The sequence below is a fragment of the Limanda limanda genome, chromosome 4 (assembly GCF_963576545.1).
Source record: "Limanda limanda chromosome 4, fLimLim1.1, whole genome shotgun sequence".
Taxonomy (NCBI): Eukaryota; Metazoa; Chordata; class Actinopteri; order Pleuronectiformes; family Pleuronectidae; genus Limanda; species Limanda limanda.
The window spans coordinates 28,507,878-28,525,955 of record NC_083639.1 but is presented as its reverse complement, the minus strand read 5'-3'; the positions used below and the strand labels follow the sequence as shown (position 1 = coordinate 28,525,955).

Genomic DNA, 18,078 nt, shown 5'->3' with positions numbered 1-18,078 from the left:
CTGTCAGAGACAAACTTTCTCGTCTGTAGGAGTGAAACTCACTGCTCCCAGCACTTCGCGCCAAATAATAATATACATTGTGTCAAGGCACTTTACACAGAAGGTCGAGACCTTAAGAATTATAGAGAAACCAGCTGTTCCCACAATGAGCAGCACTTTTGCAGTCTGTGGAGAGAAATAACTCCGTCATTAACTGGAAGAAACATCTAGAACCAGAGTCAGTGTGAAGGCATCTGCCTCTTCCGGGTGGGGGGAGCGGAGAAAAATGAGTAAGAGAGGAGAGAAGAGAGAGAGAGAGAGTGGGAGAGAGACCAGGAACAGTTGTGTACCATCATGTTTCAGCTCTGACAGACCAGTTGTTGTGTAGAGATGATATTAATGACAGCAGCAACAATTTATATAATAAGAATAAATCCAGTTTTTTGTAGTGGTTCCTCACTGTTCAAGGGTTAAGGGGAGAAGATGATTCACCTTTTTAAGCCGTATATGCCAAATTGTAAAAAATAAGCCATAGAGAAACAGCTTGTTTGATTGACTGATTGATTGATATTGATGCAAACCTTGACTGCCGGCCCTCGGTTTGATTCCATGTGGCTTCCTCCCCTCATTGTCCACACTTCTCACTGAGTGGATTTTTTTAAAAACAGCATTTTTTTAACTCATAAGCACAGAAGATCAAACTGATCGTGCGTGCTAATCTTTGCCTTTCTGTAGGGAAAAGCGAGTGGTAGCAGATAAATGGCAGCGGTGGCTTCGGTTTCATCGTCACAAAAGGGTCACCGATTAAAATCCCCTCGAGTGTCTTGTGTCTCTCCACATTAAACTTCTCCTCGTCCTCCTCTGTAGCTCTTCTCCACAGCAGTAGTTGCTAGGTTACTTGTAATTTTTAGTTGTATTACGACTCCAGTGCAAAATACAGGACGAGCATAATATTTCAGAGTAGTTATTTTCTTCCTGCTGAGCCTGGCTAAAGGCATTTTAGCACCTCGCTGTAATAAAAAAAACAATAGTTCATTGATCCCTGTAGGGCGGTGCTCTTTATATTTGCCTGCCTGAAGTTAGAGCTCAGGATGTGAAACCGAACAGCACCTCTGCTGCTGCGGGTGATTCATCCTCCTCCTGTTCTGCAATTCAGCTGCAGTCAGGTTACTGTAAGCATTTTTAAAACACAAGTCCAAATGTGTACTATGCGACGTAGAGGAGGATGAATGAAAGAGAAGGATTTAGGAGGAGGGATCACATTCCTGTTTCCTGACTTCTTCGCGGCCACCAGGCCCCGGGATTCTCAACCTATACATCATTCAATGCCTGTGATTTCAGCTTCTGTGGAATCTGATTTATTTATGAAAAGGCGGCTGCTACAGTAGGAATGTGATGCTTCGCACTCTGGGATCCTAACACGGCCCATTACACTCTGCTGTGTTTCAGTGTGTATTAGCAGAAGTGGCGACAGATTGGCTTCTCACTTAAAGTGACCCAAACAACAAGCTGAGGAAAAGTCCTGCAGGCGAACGAGCAAAGACTTCCTCGTCACAGCGTCCCTCTGCGTGACAGCATCAGAGAGCAGGAGCATCAAAGGTCGGAGATAATTTCCTCCTTGAAGATCCGGTCACAATCGCGGGACATGGAAGCCGCCACTGTGAAGCCCCGGCTCTATCAGAGGGTTTAGCACCAGGGATGAGAGGAAGCAGCAGGAGCAGCATCAAAGCTCCAGGAACCTGATAAGGAACCAAGCGGGACGCCGTGTTCCCTCTCTCTCTCTCTCTCTCTCTGTTCCACTCTGTGTCTCTCTCTCAACGCCACGGACATACATACCTTATACCAGGTGGACTCGCACATACCTTCAGTAAACGTAAGACACTCAGATCAGATCTCACAGGCGGTCAACAGTGCACATTCACACAAACTGTGCCTTTTCTGCTCAGTCCACAGAACAGCCAGGATTCAAAGTGGCTGAAAGATGTTTGACAGTTTAGAAAAATCCATTCAATTTCAGCTGATTAGCATCAAAACTCAGAGGAGCCGTTTGAATCCTTCGTCCCTGAATGAGGGAGATGATTGCAGCTAAATGCTTCCACGTGGCTGGAAGCTAATTTGTCAAATAAATCACTGGAAGTCTTATTCAGTTGTTTGTAAAAGAAAGTAACAGTCGACAGTTTCATACAAGTCTTTTCATTTTGGATCATTTTGTGATTGTAGCTGTTTGTTTGTGTTTTTCACGATTCTTCTAAACTCAAGTCTAACGTTTAGCTCTTTGAAATTACTTATATTTTAATATTCATAGTAACATGAGTCTGACTATACATTGGCATCTTTGTACCAGCACCAGTAAGTGTAATTGTTCTGTTCCATTATTTATTCAACACTCTGAATGTACCGGCCTGTTCCCATGAGAGGAACTTTGATCTAACTTAACTGCTGGTGAAATCACGTGAAAATCGGATTCGTATTGAGGGTTTTAAGTTTGTCTTTAAAACGTTCTCCATCGCTATGCTGGATTTCCCTGAAGTAGATTCCAGAGAAGAACATGCATGAAATCACTGTAGATACAAAAAATATGATTTTAATTCACAGGATAAAACCCCAGAACCTCCTTGAGATCCGGAGCTGATTGTGGGTCAGCGTGAGTCGGATTCTCTCTGGGGCTCAGACTAACTCGGTGTGATTGGAGCGTTTCCAGTCCAAATTCATGAAGTGACCTGATTGGCTGGATTTCAGTCGCTCGTTGGTGATTAGTCAACCTCTGGAACATCTGCGCTGGAATCTGTCCAACTGGAGTCAGAGGGAAAGTGCTGGAAGAAGAAGAAGAAGAAGAAGTTTCATTTCAAAGCAACTTTTCATGTTTAGGTTAATTACTATTGATCATAAGAAGATCACAAGATCATAATTAAACACGTATCCTTTCAAAGAAAATCATGAAAATGTGAACCCTTTGATTTGAGCTTTGAAAGATTCATCAATGGATCAGAATCCGAGTTCACGTGGAACAAGAACATTTGGGACATTTCTCCAAAACTAAGAGTGTTTACTTAATTCAGTGATATGAGCCTGACTACATGTGATAAATACACAAATAGAAACTTGATAGAAATACAACTAAATTAATTAACCCATTTATTTTCTAAGTTTCTGTGAGACAGTGTGATTCTCTCCTGTAGACGCCACAAGTCTGAATAACATCAACGTGTTTTAAGAGAAAATGTGTTTTCTTCGTGACCTCAAGGAGAAGTAATACACGACCCACAATCCTCAGGGGTTGTAGTGACATTTCTGATTCCTGTTACCATGGAAATGTTCAACCCTGAAAGTCAAGTCGGCCATGATTGGATTCACTTTGTACGAGACACAAAGTATAATGCATAACAACACTAGCAACAAGGTTAAATTAAGATGTGAGCTGGGGGTGGATGGAAAGGAATCATTTGCAATGGCTTAAAATAATTACGTACACAGTTTTGTACCTTTTCTGTTTTTATTATTTATTGCTCAGACTGAAACATTTAATGCTCTCGATTCATCTCGTATCTGATCGACCTGAATCAGGCGTAAAACTCTATTCACACAAAGATCAAGTTATATAAGTTTCAATACATGTAAAATATGCTCTGGACACATTTTCTTTCAGCTTTAATGTTGAACAAACTGCTGACGACTGATTTGTTTTGTTTTAGTCTTCGGGCGGACTCGACTACAGGCAGGAAAACTGATGAACTTTGACCTTGTTCCCTCCCACACATGAAGAAACTTTCCTACTTACACTACATTGCAGTTTAATTTAATGCTGCTAACAGACGTTATATGATGAGGTCGTGTTTTCGCCATCACGGGACATTAGGGAGACATTTCTGCTTGGAAGGATCTTTCATCCCTGAACTTCTGAACCACGACTGATTCCTGACACGTCACCGTACACTTGTGTTTATTCTCTTCACACTTGTGTTTATTCTCTTCACACTTCTGTGCCCTTGGGGACAGAACCCTGTGGATCTTACAGGTCGTATGCACCAAGGATTCCTGCTTCAGAGTGTATTGTGCTATTCTTGAGTCCTGTTCTTCATCCCGAGGAGACACAGACAGAGACACAGACGGAGAATCAGAGACAAACTCGAATGGAACAAGATGTTTGACTCGGAGCCGCAGCTTCATTTGCCAGTTAAAGAGAGACGATGCATTTGTGCATCTAACGTTTCCCAAGAGGTTATCTCAGGATTCAGTTTTACCTGGTTTGGCTACAAAATCTGTTTCTAACTTAAAAAATGGGCAGAAAAGGCCTGTGATGAATATTTCATTTTGGTCATTTCCCCTCGTTGTCCCCAAAGAACCTTTAAATTATGTTCAAAGCAGTTTCAGGTATTTCTGTCGTCTTTTTCTTTCCCTGCTAAGTGAATTCTAATCCACGATGACCTTCTCAGACTCGTCCCGTCTTTAGCTCATCCGTCAGCGACCCCCCCCCGAGGCTCAGAGCGAGGCCGTTTAATGGACAGACTGTGACAAACTTAACTCTCGCACCTGAGCAGACTGTACTGCTGCTGTCTGCCCCCCCCCTGGAACACATTAACACGGAGGTTAAATGAAGTGAGAGACTGAGACACCGGGTGCGATGCGATGGAGACGCACTGTGTGGTGGGAACTCGCCTCCGGGCTCTTGTACTCACTTCCTGTCTCAGACCTCGGCTTCTCCGCTGATCGACCGAATATAGATTCACGGAGATAAAGACTTTGTTGATCTCTATTTATTCTTCTGTCAAATTCAAGCATCTTGTTTCTGCATCTGGGAAGAAAATGTTTGTTTTCTTTGTGTCGTTCCTCCAAAGTCTCAACACACATTCTGATGAACTGTCATCCTGTTTTCTTTCTCCGTCACTTTTGCTCTGACTTCTTTCTCTCTGCACCAGCCCAGACTTCACAACTAGTGTGTGTCTGTTGTGTGTAGATGAGTTTGTTGTTCCGTGGATGGAGTCAGAGTGATGGTGGAGGATCGATTGAGGTGTTGGTGACGGGTGATGGTGACTTGTGATCCGGCTCCTCTGAAGGTAAATGAAGGATTTGATTGTTTGGTCAGATCTGTGGAACTTAATGAGAAACCTGAATCTAAATGTGAAATCTAAAAGTCCTGCTCTAGAGCTCAGATGATGTCATAGTTTACTTCAAGCACATTGACCCTCTCTTTCTTTCTGTTGATGGATCGTAGACTTTATCGCCACCTACTGGCCCGGCATGCTTGTTTGAGTGTTATTTGTCTTTTGTGTTTTCTCGTCTTGATTAAGATATTTTTGTAAAACAAATATTTTTTTTAAAACAGTTGAGAACAGCAGTGGTGATAGAAAGGCCTTAAAGGGAGAAATCAACAGATGTGAAGGTGAAACTAAATGTTTCCACAGTTTCCTTCAGCTCCAAACCTGAAAAATGTTGGATTTAGGCATTAAAAGAAGTTTTTTTTGATTGTTCCTGCAAAACTTTCCTATTTATTATTAATGTAAAAGTATATTTTCTTTAATAAAACCAATATGTGGAAGCTCTCTGACCCCAGTATGTGGCCTTTTACCTTGATAAGCTCTTGTGTGTTGAACCTCTAACTCCTCCAAAGCTTTGTGTTACACACGGAGCTGCACAGGAAACACAGGCTTGTGTTGTGCGAAGCGGAGACCGCAGGGTGTGTTGTGTAGTTCCTCGGTCGGATTAGAGTTATGAGTCTAATAAAGCATCTCCTGCATCACATTTGCTGTCTGCTTGCTCTCTGATTCCAGAGGATTTCATCCGTGAGCTGCAACTCATCTCCGCATCTTTGCAGCGGCTCGGCAGGATTTTAAACTATTAATTTGTTTCTTCACGTGTTTATGGAGCGAAACGGGCGTTTGTGGGCATGAAGAACAGGGTGATAATCAAAGTGCCTCTTGTTAAAGCTTCAAAGCAGCAGACACGTTCACAGTCATTTATCTTTGTGAGGTTCTAAAGTGTAAAACAAATGATGCAGGATCACTGGGGCATAGAGAGTACGCCTGTGGTTGAGAGGGTCTCTACTTATCTGGAGAAATGAACTGTCAGCCAAAGGGAGATCAAAAACCACACTGTTGAAATATTCAGGTAACAGAAGCCACAACCTTGTTCTAAATAATTTGGAGCTGGAGTCTGAGCAGCTGGGATCTAGATTGGAGCCGTGGTGTCCAGGTCGTTAGTCTCAGCTGTCGATCAAGACTTCTAAGTCTGTCTTGTATCATCAAATAACAAAATAAAACCAAATACATCAGTTGATATTGATTGAATATTTATTTAAGCCTCGGAAGACACATTGAGGGATAAGACCCTCATTTACAATGGTAATGATAAGAGACAAACGTAAAAAGACAGAAAACGTCTCTAAGGAAAGTTTATGTAAATGTGTTCTTTGACTTTCAGGTTTGGTCAATGTCCCATCCACTAACATGTCCAACCACCAGGGGGCGATCTTAATGATTTGGCTTCACTTGTAGGACTCAGACTCACGATTCAAATGTGAAATAGCTTTCAGGGTAAAAAGTAGTTTGACTCTCGCACTAAACTGAAGCATGTTCTGCTGCAGATTGTCGACTTCAGTGGCTTCAACACTCAGAGGAGCTTTGTGCTCTGATGCAGAATTCAAACATACAGTATTTTAAGTGGCAAGTCTTGGATTCTAATTGTTTGCCTGAAGGAAACACCGCCGCCCCCCCCCCCCCCCCCGTGCCAGGCTCATTACATTTGTCACAGCTCGGCGTGATTCCGTCCTCGAGCCTTTTCACACGACGTGTTCCTGTCGGCGCTCGGAGCCTCGAGAGGATCCACCGCTGAGCTGCTGTTTCCACCGTCTCTGTACGAGCGCTGATAATAACAATAATATAATAAGGGCATGGGGGGGAGTGAATGAGCACACTGTTCATTTACTCCGTTTCTATTGAGTGTGACTTTTTCCCATTGAGGTTTTTTCCCCTACAGTTAACCAATTAAGTTGTCATTAAGTCATAGTGACTGATGTAACAGTTGAATATGCACATTATGAATAATTAAGTCACAGCATTGATCAGCTATGAGTCAGAAATTATGAAGCCTGATTATAAAATTCAGTTTGGACTGAAAACAAAGTTCTGTGTGGAAGATTTTCTTCCTTTTTATGCATATTTCACAGTTTCTACTCTAATCAACATTATAATATGAAATGGCAGTAGGATAGTTGTATTATATTTATCTAGGAACTGGTTTTGGTTTCAATCCCTTCCCATAGTTTCCAGTAGAGTCCTAGTGCACCGAGAGTTAAAGGAAGTTGGGAGATCCGTGAGCTGAAATGATAAAAGTAAAAACTAAAGTCACATGATGAAGTGAGAAAGGAATCGATAGAAGAAGCTTTCCTGGATGTGCTTCAATATTTGATGATTTGATTACCTGCAAGTTTCATGATTATCCGTCCAGTTGTTCCAACATAACTCTGCTAACACTCAAGGTGATGAAAGGATGATCAGAAGAGAAGAACGTGTTGATCAACCTGTTTGATAAAAAAAAAGCAATACAATTTAGCATTTCGACGTTACTGAGGCTTTATTCCAGACTTTATAATCAATTCTATCCAAGTTTTTATTGCTGCTGTTATTATTAAGTGGAATATTAAGTTTGGATCTATCACATGTTTATTCCTGTCTTCTGGTCAAACTAAATTTTTAGCACCAAAGGGACAGCGAGAATGACTTCCTGCTTGTCATCCTCAATCCTTCCTCCTCTGTTCAATGCACCAAACACCTAATCACTGGTGAGTCTAAGTTTGACGTGAGCCGTCAGTGGTCTCGATTTTCAGAATGAAACTCTTGAAATCCAGTGAAACAGCAGCTAATGTGCATCCGATTTGTGGGTGAGGCAGCGTCTGCATCATTTATTATAAATTAAGTTTAAATTTTTGTTCACTACTTAAGTCTCTGCCCAGCGCTCAGCTCTGCTCTCCATCACTGAGGAGCCGAACGGTCAAGAGACGTCAAGTCAGATCGAGTTCAATGTATTTAGAAATGATTTAAAATGAGAACAGCAGCCGAACAAAATCCTATGAAACTATAACGAAGAATTTATAGAAAGACACTAAACCAAGTTCAATGAATAATAATAAAAAAGCACAAAGTAAAAAGCCTCAAATATACATTTTGAAATAATCATAAAATGTATTCAGTCGTCTTGTGAGTTTTCTTCTTGATGTGGACTCAACTTTAATGGAATAACTTGTCTTGTCTATTCTATTCTTTCTTTTCCTAATGAAATATCAATCCAGATATCGTCGCTCTGCCCCATTTCCATCTCATGTTGCTGGTTATGGATTCTTGTTCTGGTTTTATCCTCTCGGCCCAGTTAACCACTGTCGACATGTTCGATGCTCCCAGAGGATAATCTGTAGCTGATGGCTCAGAGATTAATTTATAATTTATTCAAAAGACCAACACAACTGACACAGATCAACCGAAATGTGTCATGTTTGGATACTTAAAGGTCCAGTGTCTATAATCTAGTGACATCTAGTGGTGAAGTGGAATGTTGCAGCTGAATACTCCTCACCTTAGGAGGTAGAGCGGGTCGTCCACTAATCAGAGGTTTGATCCCCGGCTCCACATTGCCCTTGCTGGCTGTGTGCAGGCCGTGTATGAATGGTGTGTGTAGTTAGGAGTGTGTAGTTAGGAGTGTGTGATGTGAGGTGCTTAAAATGCTGAGTTCTGCATTTCAAAGTACTTCATCGCTCAAAGACAAATGAAACCTCAACTCATAACAGTTCTAACCGCATTACAGACTTTGAATTGACAGCGGTTAAGTTTTATTTAATGAATCAGAGCTGATGAGATTACACAGAGTTTGATTAACATGACTCAGCTTCTCTTCTTCCACCGGGACTCGTCCTGATCTCTGAACTTCACTTAATTTGGTTTTCGTGTTGAGCTCATTGGCTCGTGTCGCTCGTCAGCTCGACTCCTTCAGCCTCGTCTCGGGACGTGAAATCGTTTCGTCTCGCTCGGCGACGCAGCCGTGATGAAGACGTACGTGAAACTCTGTCATGTAGCAGCTCCACAGAGGCAGGGTGAAGAGCGTGTTCAGCTCCAGAAGAAACCAGTCCTCCCAGGAGAGAACTGATTAACTGGAACACAGATCATACTGTCAACAAAGACCACAGCCTTTGAATTTAGAAACTTTTTAAAAGGTTATAAAGTGGTTAAAGGTTTCTTGATTAATGGAAAATACATTTTACAAACTTGGAAAGTAAGATCACGCGGTAGCTGGTGTTTATTATTGTTATTAATATTTTTCATTTAGGTCTTATCACCTCTGCCAAGGACGTTATGATTTCATTGCTGTTTTTAACAAGGTTACATGAAAACTACTCCACTGACTTTCCTGAAACTTGATGGACAGGTGGGTTACTAGAACCTAAGAACTATTGAACTGTTTTTTAACTTTATTTAACATTGTGTGAAAATGTGTATTCGACATTTTCATGAATTTCTCATTAAATGATTTAGAACTTTATGATCAAGATATTCAGACACATGTAGAAACCAATATGAACTGGTCAACGTTAATTAGAATCTAAGATAAGATGAGATCATTTAATTTGATTACTTATTTGAACATTTTGTTAAAAAAACATAAAATATTTATATCCAAAAAAAGCAGAGAAAGAATAGAACTTATAATTAAGATAAGATAAGATAATACTTTATTATTCCCAGAGGAAGTTCCTGTGGCCTCAGTTTAAACCTCGTCCTCTAACTTCCATTGACTCAGGAATAAACTCATTGAATAAACACACAGCCCCCGAGCTTTTCCCTCAGCCACTGTATCATACATCTCTCTCTCTCTCTCTCTCTCTCTCTCTCTCTCTCTCTCTCTCTCTCTCTCTCTCTCTCTCTCACACTGCTGACACCTTCATAACTCGGGATATTACCTTCTGCAGGAAAACGAGGAGGGTCGGGGGCCGATATTAATTTGCCAGCTGCCCCCCCCCCCTCCGGGTCCTGACTCAGCTGTTTCTAGCTGTGCGGTTGTATTCAGGAGGTGTTTCTATATCCTTAAAGCCACATGTGATTTCCCAAGGCTCATGTTACACTGTGTTAGTTCGATGACACTGAGTGGATGATAAAAATAGAGAAGCAATGGAATATCTTTAGTTATTTCTGATGCTGTTCTGATTCTCCGTCTTTGAATGAGTGTTACACCAACTCGGCTGCATGCAGAGTTTGTGTGTGTCCACTGAAACCACATGAATGTGTTGAGTCATCACTCTTTCACGCTATTGACGTGTATTTCTGGTCAGCCGAGAGGTTGATGTGGTTGTAGAAGTTGATGGTGAAGGAAAGGAACGCGGACCCAGTACTAACAAGTATAATAATGTTTATTACACAGAAGTTTTACAGGTCAGGACGAGCTCTAGAACTCGGAGAAATCACCCAGGCCAAATGGTGAAGTCTGACTTGCAGGGGTCGGACACACAGTATATATAGAGAGATTGGTTCCGCCCATGACTTCAGGTAAATGGCGTCCCCCATGGGATCTCTGACTAAAGAGGGACATGTTTTTGTGTCCGAACATGAAGACACATTGGTCAAGAACATTCCTTCTACTCCCATCCATTAGCAAGTGAGAGGTCACTCTGAGAGTCAAAGGTCATTTCAAAAAGGTAGAGAACTTCTAAGATAAACATCTGGAGGACTCTCTGAGAATGTCTGAGAGTCCAGAAGGCAGGTATCATAAACGTAAGCCCGTCATTATGTTTTGAACACACACCAACATGTTCTACTCTAACGAATACACGACATTATCTAGCAGACTGGTAGAAGCCTGTTTGACCGAGTAGCTCCTGTAAATGTCCTGCAGCAACGTGAAGCCCTGGACCAAACCAAAAAGTCTGTGACCTGTAAAAAGACGATGTGGTTAAACTGTGAGAGGAGGACACACTGCTCTCATATTGTTCCAGAGGATAGTGGAGATCTCTCCGGGGCTTTGTTCTCTATCATTGATTAACTACTAAACCCAACATCCTTCCACACACAGATATCTGATTTGAAATGTGAAGGGTTTGTGAGCAAAGTCACCTCCGGACGTGCAGGACGTTTCTATTACGGCAAAAAGCCCCTGATACACCAAAACTTTCAAAATCCAGACTTAAGTATATTCCTTAGAGCTAATATGATGAATTACATCCTTATTCTTAACTTATTACAACATTTTCTTTTACCGCCCTGAGATATTAGATGTTCTGATGTTATAAACCAGTTTCAAACTTGAATAATGTGTCTGAAACATGACTCGCCTCTCGGTGTTCCCCAGGGACGCTGTGTGGGTTCCCTGCTATTTCCTCCATATACTATTTTATTTGCTAACATCCTCAGTGACACAGATGAAACTAAACTCTACATCTCTACTCCATGAACTCCGAGGTCTTCATAAATCATTGGAGATACTTTGACTTGAAACTCTCAACAGACCCGAGAACAAATTACAAGTCATGTTATTTTATAGTTTAAGATTCCAGTTTAAGTCATAGTGTGAACTTTGCCTTTTTCTCCTTGAAGAGGAACAGACATGTTTAACCACACCAGGCTGCTGAGACACTAATCCCTGCTTCTGTTATGAGAGGATTTAACAACTGCAGTGCTTTTTTTTTTTTACTCGTCTTCCAAAGAGTCCATAATGAAATTCAAACATAATATTGCAGCTTCACGTTGAACCTTTCAGACCAAGAGGCGAGAGGACGTCACTCCCCTTCGAGCTCTTCCTCGTGTTTGTTCAAATTGATTTTAATTGCCTGCATGTCTCTTCATTGACTTTACATAAGGGAGGAAGCTGCTTAAATAGACTTTTTTTCACAGCAGACATCTTGACATGACACAGTCGGTGTACTAAGATAAATGAAGATAGGTCTGAAGAACGTATAGAACAGAATCATCATTCACGTTAAATCCTGTAAATTTCCCCTCTGAGTTCCATTTGATTTTGTGAAAAGTGACATTTTAATGTTATTATTAACTCAGTTTCATTTCTATAGCCCGATGTGAGATATATCCAAAGTGCCTCCAGGGGCTTTACACTCTGCTCTGTATATGCAACGATCACAAAACTTTTCCAAACAACCTGAGACAATGACAGGGGAAGGTTCACATGCGAGAGTGAAATGTCTGTTTACCACATCTGCATATAGCAAGATATTTTCGTGTCGTGTTTGAAGAGTTGTGAGTTTGCTCCTCCAGCGTGAGCAGCTCTAATCGGAGAGATTTCACCAACACCTGCTGACGAGTGGAAAAGGTCGGAGCCGCCACCACATGATCCTGTGACCTGTGGATGAAGTGAGGGAGCTAAGTGAAGGTCGGAGGAGGAGGAGGATTGTCATTAGGAGTCATTTCGATGGATGCCCTGGCGAACTTGGGGGCTGTGTGACTTTGCCAGAGTGTGTCTTCAAAGACCCGACTGTGCTTTTGTGTTGTGAAACGCAGGTTGTTGCCCACACAGTGTCAGTGGAGCTTAGCCTTCTTAAACTGCGAGGACACAACACATTAAATCTGCTGCTGCTGAGGCTTCTTTTCAGTAAGACCTGAACATCAGGAGCGCTCGGCTGGGGCTTAATACATTATAAATCATGTCAAACTACACACACACACACACACACACACACACACACACACATACTGGTTTCCATGGTCTGCGGGCCTCGAACTTGTTGTCATCATCTGTGGGGACCACCCTTTCTAGAGGTATTTGAGGTATGAAAAAAATCAGGGGCACTAAAAAAAATTCTGTTAGTACATACACAACTTAAAATATCTAAATTTATGAAGTAGTATTTTGACTGTGCAAAATGGGGACCGAAGAAAAAACGGGTAGGTATGGCTGATGGGGACCTTATTTACATATCATTTGCATGACTCACACAACTTGTCATAAGACTGATGGGGACCTTGCTTCAATAACGCATTATTACATATATATATATTACTACTGATACTGTAAGTCCTTCCATTATTACATTTGTTAGAGCAGTTTGTTTAGTCTAAACCAAAGAAGAAAAATCAATCTTGGCTCAGTTGTTGATAGATAATGTAGCGATATAACATGAGGCCTTTAAATGGTGATAGGGATGCAAAGCATCACTTTGCACAGAACATCTTGCTGTTAATGAACTCTGCCTTACAATGAAGCAGAATTTGATAGGACTATTAGTGTTATGCGGTTGAAGTGAATATTAACATATCAAACAGTGACATCTATCTACATCCGTACAAAGAATAAATCTTATTCAGTCAAATTTGTAAGATATTTTTAATTACAGCCAACTGCAGAGCAACAGCTTACTGCTATTCAATCACTTTCAAAATATTTGGTCGAATGAAAGACAAAATTCAAGTTATCTGAGTTGTAGGGAAAGACAGGATTTTTTGTAAACAAATAAAATCTCAAGTTTTACCGATCCTTCCTTTTAACATAACTCTTTTAGTAAAAAAAAAAATATATATATATATTTTAGAATTTAAAATAACAAAAATGTTGGCTATTATTGGCACTTCAGAACAGAACAATAAAATACATTTTTTTTAAATGCCTTAGTCATAGTAAATAAACATTTTCAGTAGACCAAGTTAGTATCTGCCATACCAGATAGGTGGTAATCTTCCTATTATTAACTAAATTTCCTCTTGTTGGCTGTAATGCGGTTATATATGTAGAATTTCACATTCTGCCAGCTCCGGTCATTAAGAGCTTCTGGTTCAGCTCTTATACACTTCTCACAGTCAAACTTTGCTGGAATAATACAAGATGTGATGAATCGATTCATGTGGCTTTCCACTGCCTCCACCTCTGTCTGCTTCCAGGGTGTTTTCTTCTTTTGGGCAGTTGTACCTTTAAGTGGTCAGAAAAACAAATTTGTAATGACAAAGTGTGTAAGAGTTATAATCCAAAGTTACAAGTTCTGTACAGTATAAACTAGCTTCTAAAGTATAAGAAAACTAATTTATACAATTACATTGCCAAGAAAGCACTGATTTGTGCATTCTGCCTGAAATGGTCAGTGGGAAAGAGGATTTTGATTCCATTTTCTTATAAGCTGTACATGCTGTGTTATATTAAAAAATAAACTGTTAATTCTGGTCACTGACATGGACTCACATTTACTGACATCAATTTCTCAAAATTGTCATGAAGACAATAATGTATTTATAAAATGTTGGATCTGTTGGATAAATAAACACAATGTACCCATTCACTCATTAATCTAACTAAATATGGATTTGTGAGTACCCAGGACAGGTGGTTGGTATAGGGGCTAGTTGTTGTTTGTATGTTTATACTATTAAAACTGTTACTGTTATGAGTCCTACTTTAAGCACCTAATAGACTATAGAATCAGCCTAAAAACCCTTTATCAGACTATTGCAGGCCTGAATATACAGATAAAACTAAATTAAATGGGTGCAGCAACAGTTATGCGGCAAAGTATTGGTGGCAACATCTTAAATGGGCAACACCGAAAACAGACTCTGATCTGGTCTTTTTTTTATGACTGCTATCTAACAAATTTGGCAATTTCTATATATTTCTAATATCCATGAAAGAAGCAAACATAATAAATGCTGACATTAAAAAGACAAGAGGTACTACATGTCAAACGTTTACCTTTTGAGGAAGGCCTCATCGTACTGACTGGTTTTGGTTTATTGGGTGGTTGTGGCTGCATTTCATTCCTCTCAGTGGGAGGAAGTGACTCCTCTGCTGGTGGTGCTATAAAAGAAAAAAAAAAGAAGTAAAACTTTAACAACATTTTCCAGGGACAATTTTTAAATGACAAAATTATAAACAGCTTTAACATGGTCGGGGATTTGAAGGTGTGCTGTTTCTTTTTCTGTTCCCATATGGCTGCTATGACACATTTTAAAACATTTGGACATTTCTATAATTAAAACACTAACAATTAATATAAAGAAAGAAGCATACATAATCAATACTGACATACAAAAGATAAAAGAGAAGTGTCATGAGGTCACCTATTGAGGAAGGCCTCATTCTGCAGGATTCTGAAGGTACCTCATCACTTGATGAGTGTGGATTTTGTCTCTTGGGTGGTTGTGGCAGCATTTCATCCCTTTCGGTATGAGGAAATGTCTCCTCTGTATGTGGTTCTATGAAAAAACAAAAAAAGAATTTCACTTTAAAGACATATATGTACTACAGAATAATGATAATACAAAATTGAAAATTCAGTTTAATTAATAAAAGTGTATTCAACCATTCAAGTGTTGAATACACTTTTTAAACTACATATTATTAAAAAGATGAATAAATAATGTTTGTTAATTTTTATTTTCGATTGATTTCGAGATAAATGTGTGTGTCAATGGGTGAATGACAAAGCTGTACTGTAAAGCACTTAGTGGTCTTCAATTATATCACACAAACATCAGTGTAACCATGCGAAATGAATAAATGATGAACAAAAAAGTGAAATAAAATAACATACCATTTGGATCTATTCCAATTTCATCCAACCCTTTAGGCGGTCGTGGCACGAGTTTACCCTTTCCGTACTCCATAACTGCTGCATTGTGAGCAAAGTTTCCTCTGTTGCCAATATAATCCAGGTGTCTTTTTTTCTCTTTGGAACCTTTTGGAAAGCTTAGAGCTTTAGCCACATCTGATTTATCTTCATGTGCACGCTCTAGATGCCTTGCAATTTTTGAAATAGGCTTACTGCAATACAAGCAATAATGTTTTTTGTCATACACACCCTTCCCACCTTTTTTTTTAAATGAACTGACAACGACGCTGTCGTTTATGGTCTGACTTGAACAGGGTTCTTCTACTGCTCTGGGGGCTTCAGGTGTAATGTTGTGACTGTCCAAAATCATGTTGTCTGGTGTTGTAGAATCGCAGACAGGGGGGCCTATTGAGCTATCCGGATCACTGTCACTTTTGGTACCTGGTACGTAGTCATCTGCACTCTCTGATGACGAATCAAATAGCTCAGAATCTTCCAGATCTGTGTCTTTCATCTAAAAAAATTAATGAAAACATTATAAATATGTAGAGCTGTAATGGTTAGATTAGAAATTAGTCAGTAACCTAACAGAACCAAATTAAAATTGTTAACAGTGTTGATGTATCAATTAAACCATCATCTCATTTGGCTGTTTTGCAAGTTTTGTTTCATAATTTGTTTATTTTAGCAGTTTATATTAATAATAAACAGGGTATTTTGACTGTTCTGAAAAAAATAAGATTATATCAACTTGCATCAACTTGAAAAAATTGATGTTCAACTTAAAGTGATTATTTTTTACAGACTACATTATATATATTGTTAAATTATAATCCACTGAATTATTGGAAGTTATTTGTGAATGATGTCAACTCACAGTAAGTACTTACCAGAATACTTTTAGTCCGTCTTAGTTTTGGTACAAAAGTCTCAGTTTCATTTTCGAACTCTGTAATCGGTAAATAAAGGCACATGCACAATAAATAATATAGTAAAGTACATATAAGAATATTTGAGACCAAAGTTGTGTCTGCTCTGCTAAACTAAGTCTGAATTCAAAATCTACAAAAAATACATTTCATACTTTTGAAAAACAGTTTTTACTTGCACACTCTCAGAAGGTGTTTTGTGGTTGCACACTGTCAGAAGGTGTGTTGTGGGGACCTCGTGACTCCAAAATGTAGAGTGATAATTTAACAAGAAAGAAAATACTGTGAGGTTTGAAATCTCGCATGAATATAGCTCTAACACGAACCTTCAAGATGTATGACTTGAAATGTCATTGTATACCAATTTACATTACTTCTGACCAGTGAAGCTCTTTCTCGTTCACACAACTTAACACAGGCTTTGTGGGGACATTTTACACACAACATTAAAGTTCATTGTGGGGACCAGTTTTGTCTAACTTTTCAAAAACAGTTTTTACTTGCACACTCTCAGAAGGTGTTTTGTGGTTACACACTGTCAGAAGGTGTCTTGTGGGGACCTCGTGACTCCAAAATGTAGAGTGATAATTTATCAAGAAAGAAAATACTGTGAGGTTTGAAATCTAGCATGAATATAGCTCTAACACTAACCTTCAAGATGTATGACTTGAAATGTCATTGTATACCAATTTACATTACTTCTGACCAGTGAAGCTCTTTCTCGTTCACACAACTTAACACAGGCTTTGTGGGGACATTTTACACACAACATTATAGTTCATTGTGGGGACCAGTTTAATCTTACTTTTCAAAAACAGTTTGTAATTGCAAACTGTCAGAAGGTGTTTTGTGGGGACCTCGTGACTCCAAAATGTAGAGTGATAATTTATCAAGAAAGAAAATACTGTGAGGTTTGAAATCTAGCATGAATATAGCTCTAACACTAACCTTCAAGATGTATGACTTGAAATGTCATTGTATACCAATTTACATTACTTCTGACCAGTGAAGCTCTTTCTCGTTCACACAACTTAACACAGGCTTTGTGGGGACATTTTACACACAACATTATAGTTCATTGTGGGGACCAGTTTTATCTAACTTTTCAACAGTTACAACTTGCACACTGTCAGAAGGTGTCTTGTGGGGACCTCGTGACTCCAAAATGTAGAGTGATAATTTATCAAGAAAAAAAATACTGTGAGGTTTGAAATCTAGCATGAATATAGCTCTAACACTAACCTTCAAGATGTATGACTTGAAATGTCATTGTATACCAATTTACAATACTTCTGACCAGTGAAGCTCTTTCTCGTTCACACAACTTAACACAGGCTTTGTGGGGACATTTTACACACAACATTAAAGTTCATTGTGGGGACCAGTTTCATCTAACTTTTCAAAAACAGTTTTTACTTGCACACTCTCAGAAGGTGTTTTGTGGTTACACACTGTCAGAAGGTGTCTTGTGGGGACCTCGTGACTCCAAAATGTAGAGTGATAATTTAACAAGAAAGAAAATACTGTGAGGTTTGAAATCTAGCATGAATATAGCTCTAACACTAACCTTCAATATGTATGACTTGAAATGTCATTGTATACCAATTTACAATACTTCTGACCAGTGAAGCTCTTTCTCGTTCACAC

At 39.5% G+C, this 18,078-nt stretch overlaps 2 protein-coding genes across 2 annotated transcripts in view; one reads left to right on the top strand and one right to left on the bottom strand.

Moving 5' to 3' along the window:
- grip2b (glutamate receptor interacting protein 2b) overlaps positions 1-18,078 on the top strand; it is a 170,675-nt gene that overhangs the window by 27,542 nt on the left and 125,055 nt on the right. The gene's annotated exons all lie outside the window — the stretch shown is intronic.
- Positions 13,274-16,451, bottom strand: LOC133000341 (uncharacterized). Its single transcript, XM_061070253.1, has 6 exons — positions 16,393-16,451; positions 15,761-16,016; positions 15,485-15,628; positions 15,012-15,146; positions 14,644-14,748; positions 13,274-13,869 (listed from the first exon to the last, which is right to left on the bottom strand). The coding sequence occupies exons 2-6, from the start codon at positions 16,014-16,016 to the stop codon at positions 13,649-13,651; spliced, it is 861 nt and encodes a 286-aa protein (XP_060926236.1). The 5' UTR covers positions 16,393-16,451; the 3' UTR covers positions 13,274-13,648.

Bases quoted from the DNA above. Each gene is read 5' to 3' on its own strand.
- LOC133000341 (XM_061070253.1), bottom strand. From the start codon at position 16,016: ATGAAAGACACAGATCTGGAAGATTCTGAGCTATTTGATTCGTCATCA. The intron at 14,749-15,011 runs GTGACCTCATGA...TTTCTTTTATAG, and splicing joins AATGAGGCCTTCCTCAATAG to CACCACCAGCAGAGGAGTCA. The intron at 13,870-14,643 runs GTAAACGTTTGA...GACCACTTAAAG, and splicing joins GATGAGGCCTTCCTCAAAAG to GTACAACTGCCCAAAAGAAG.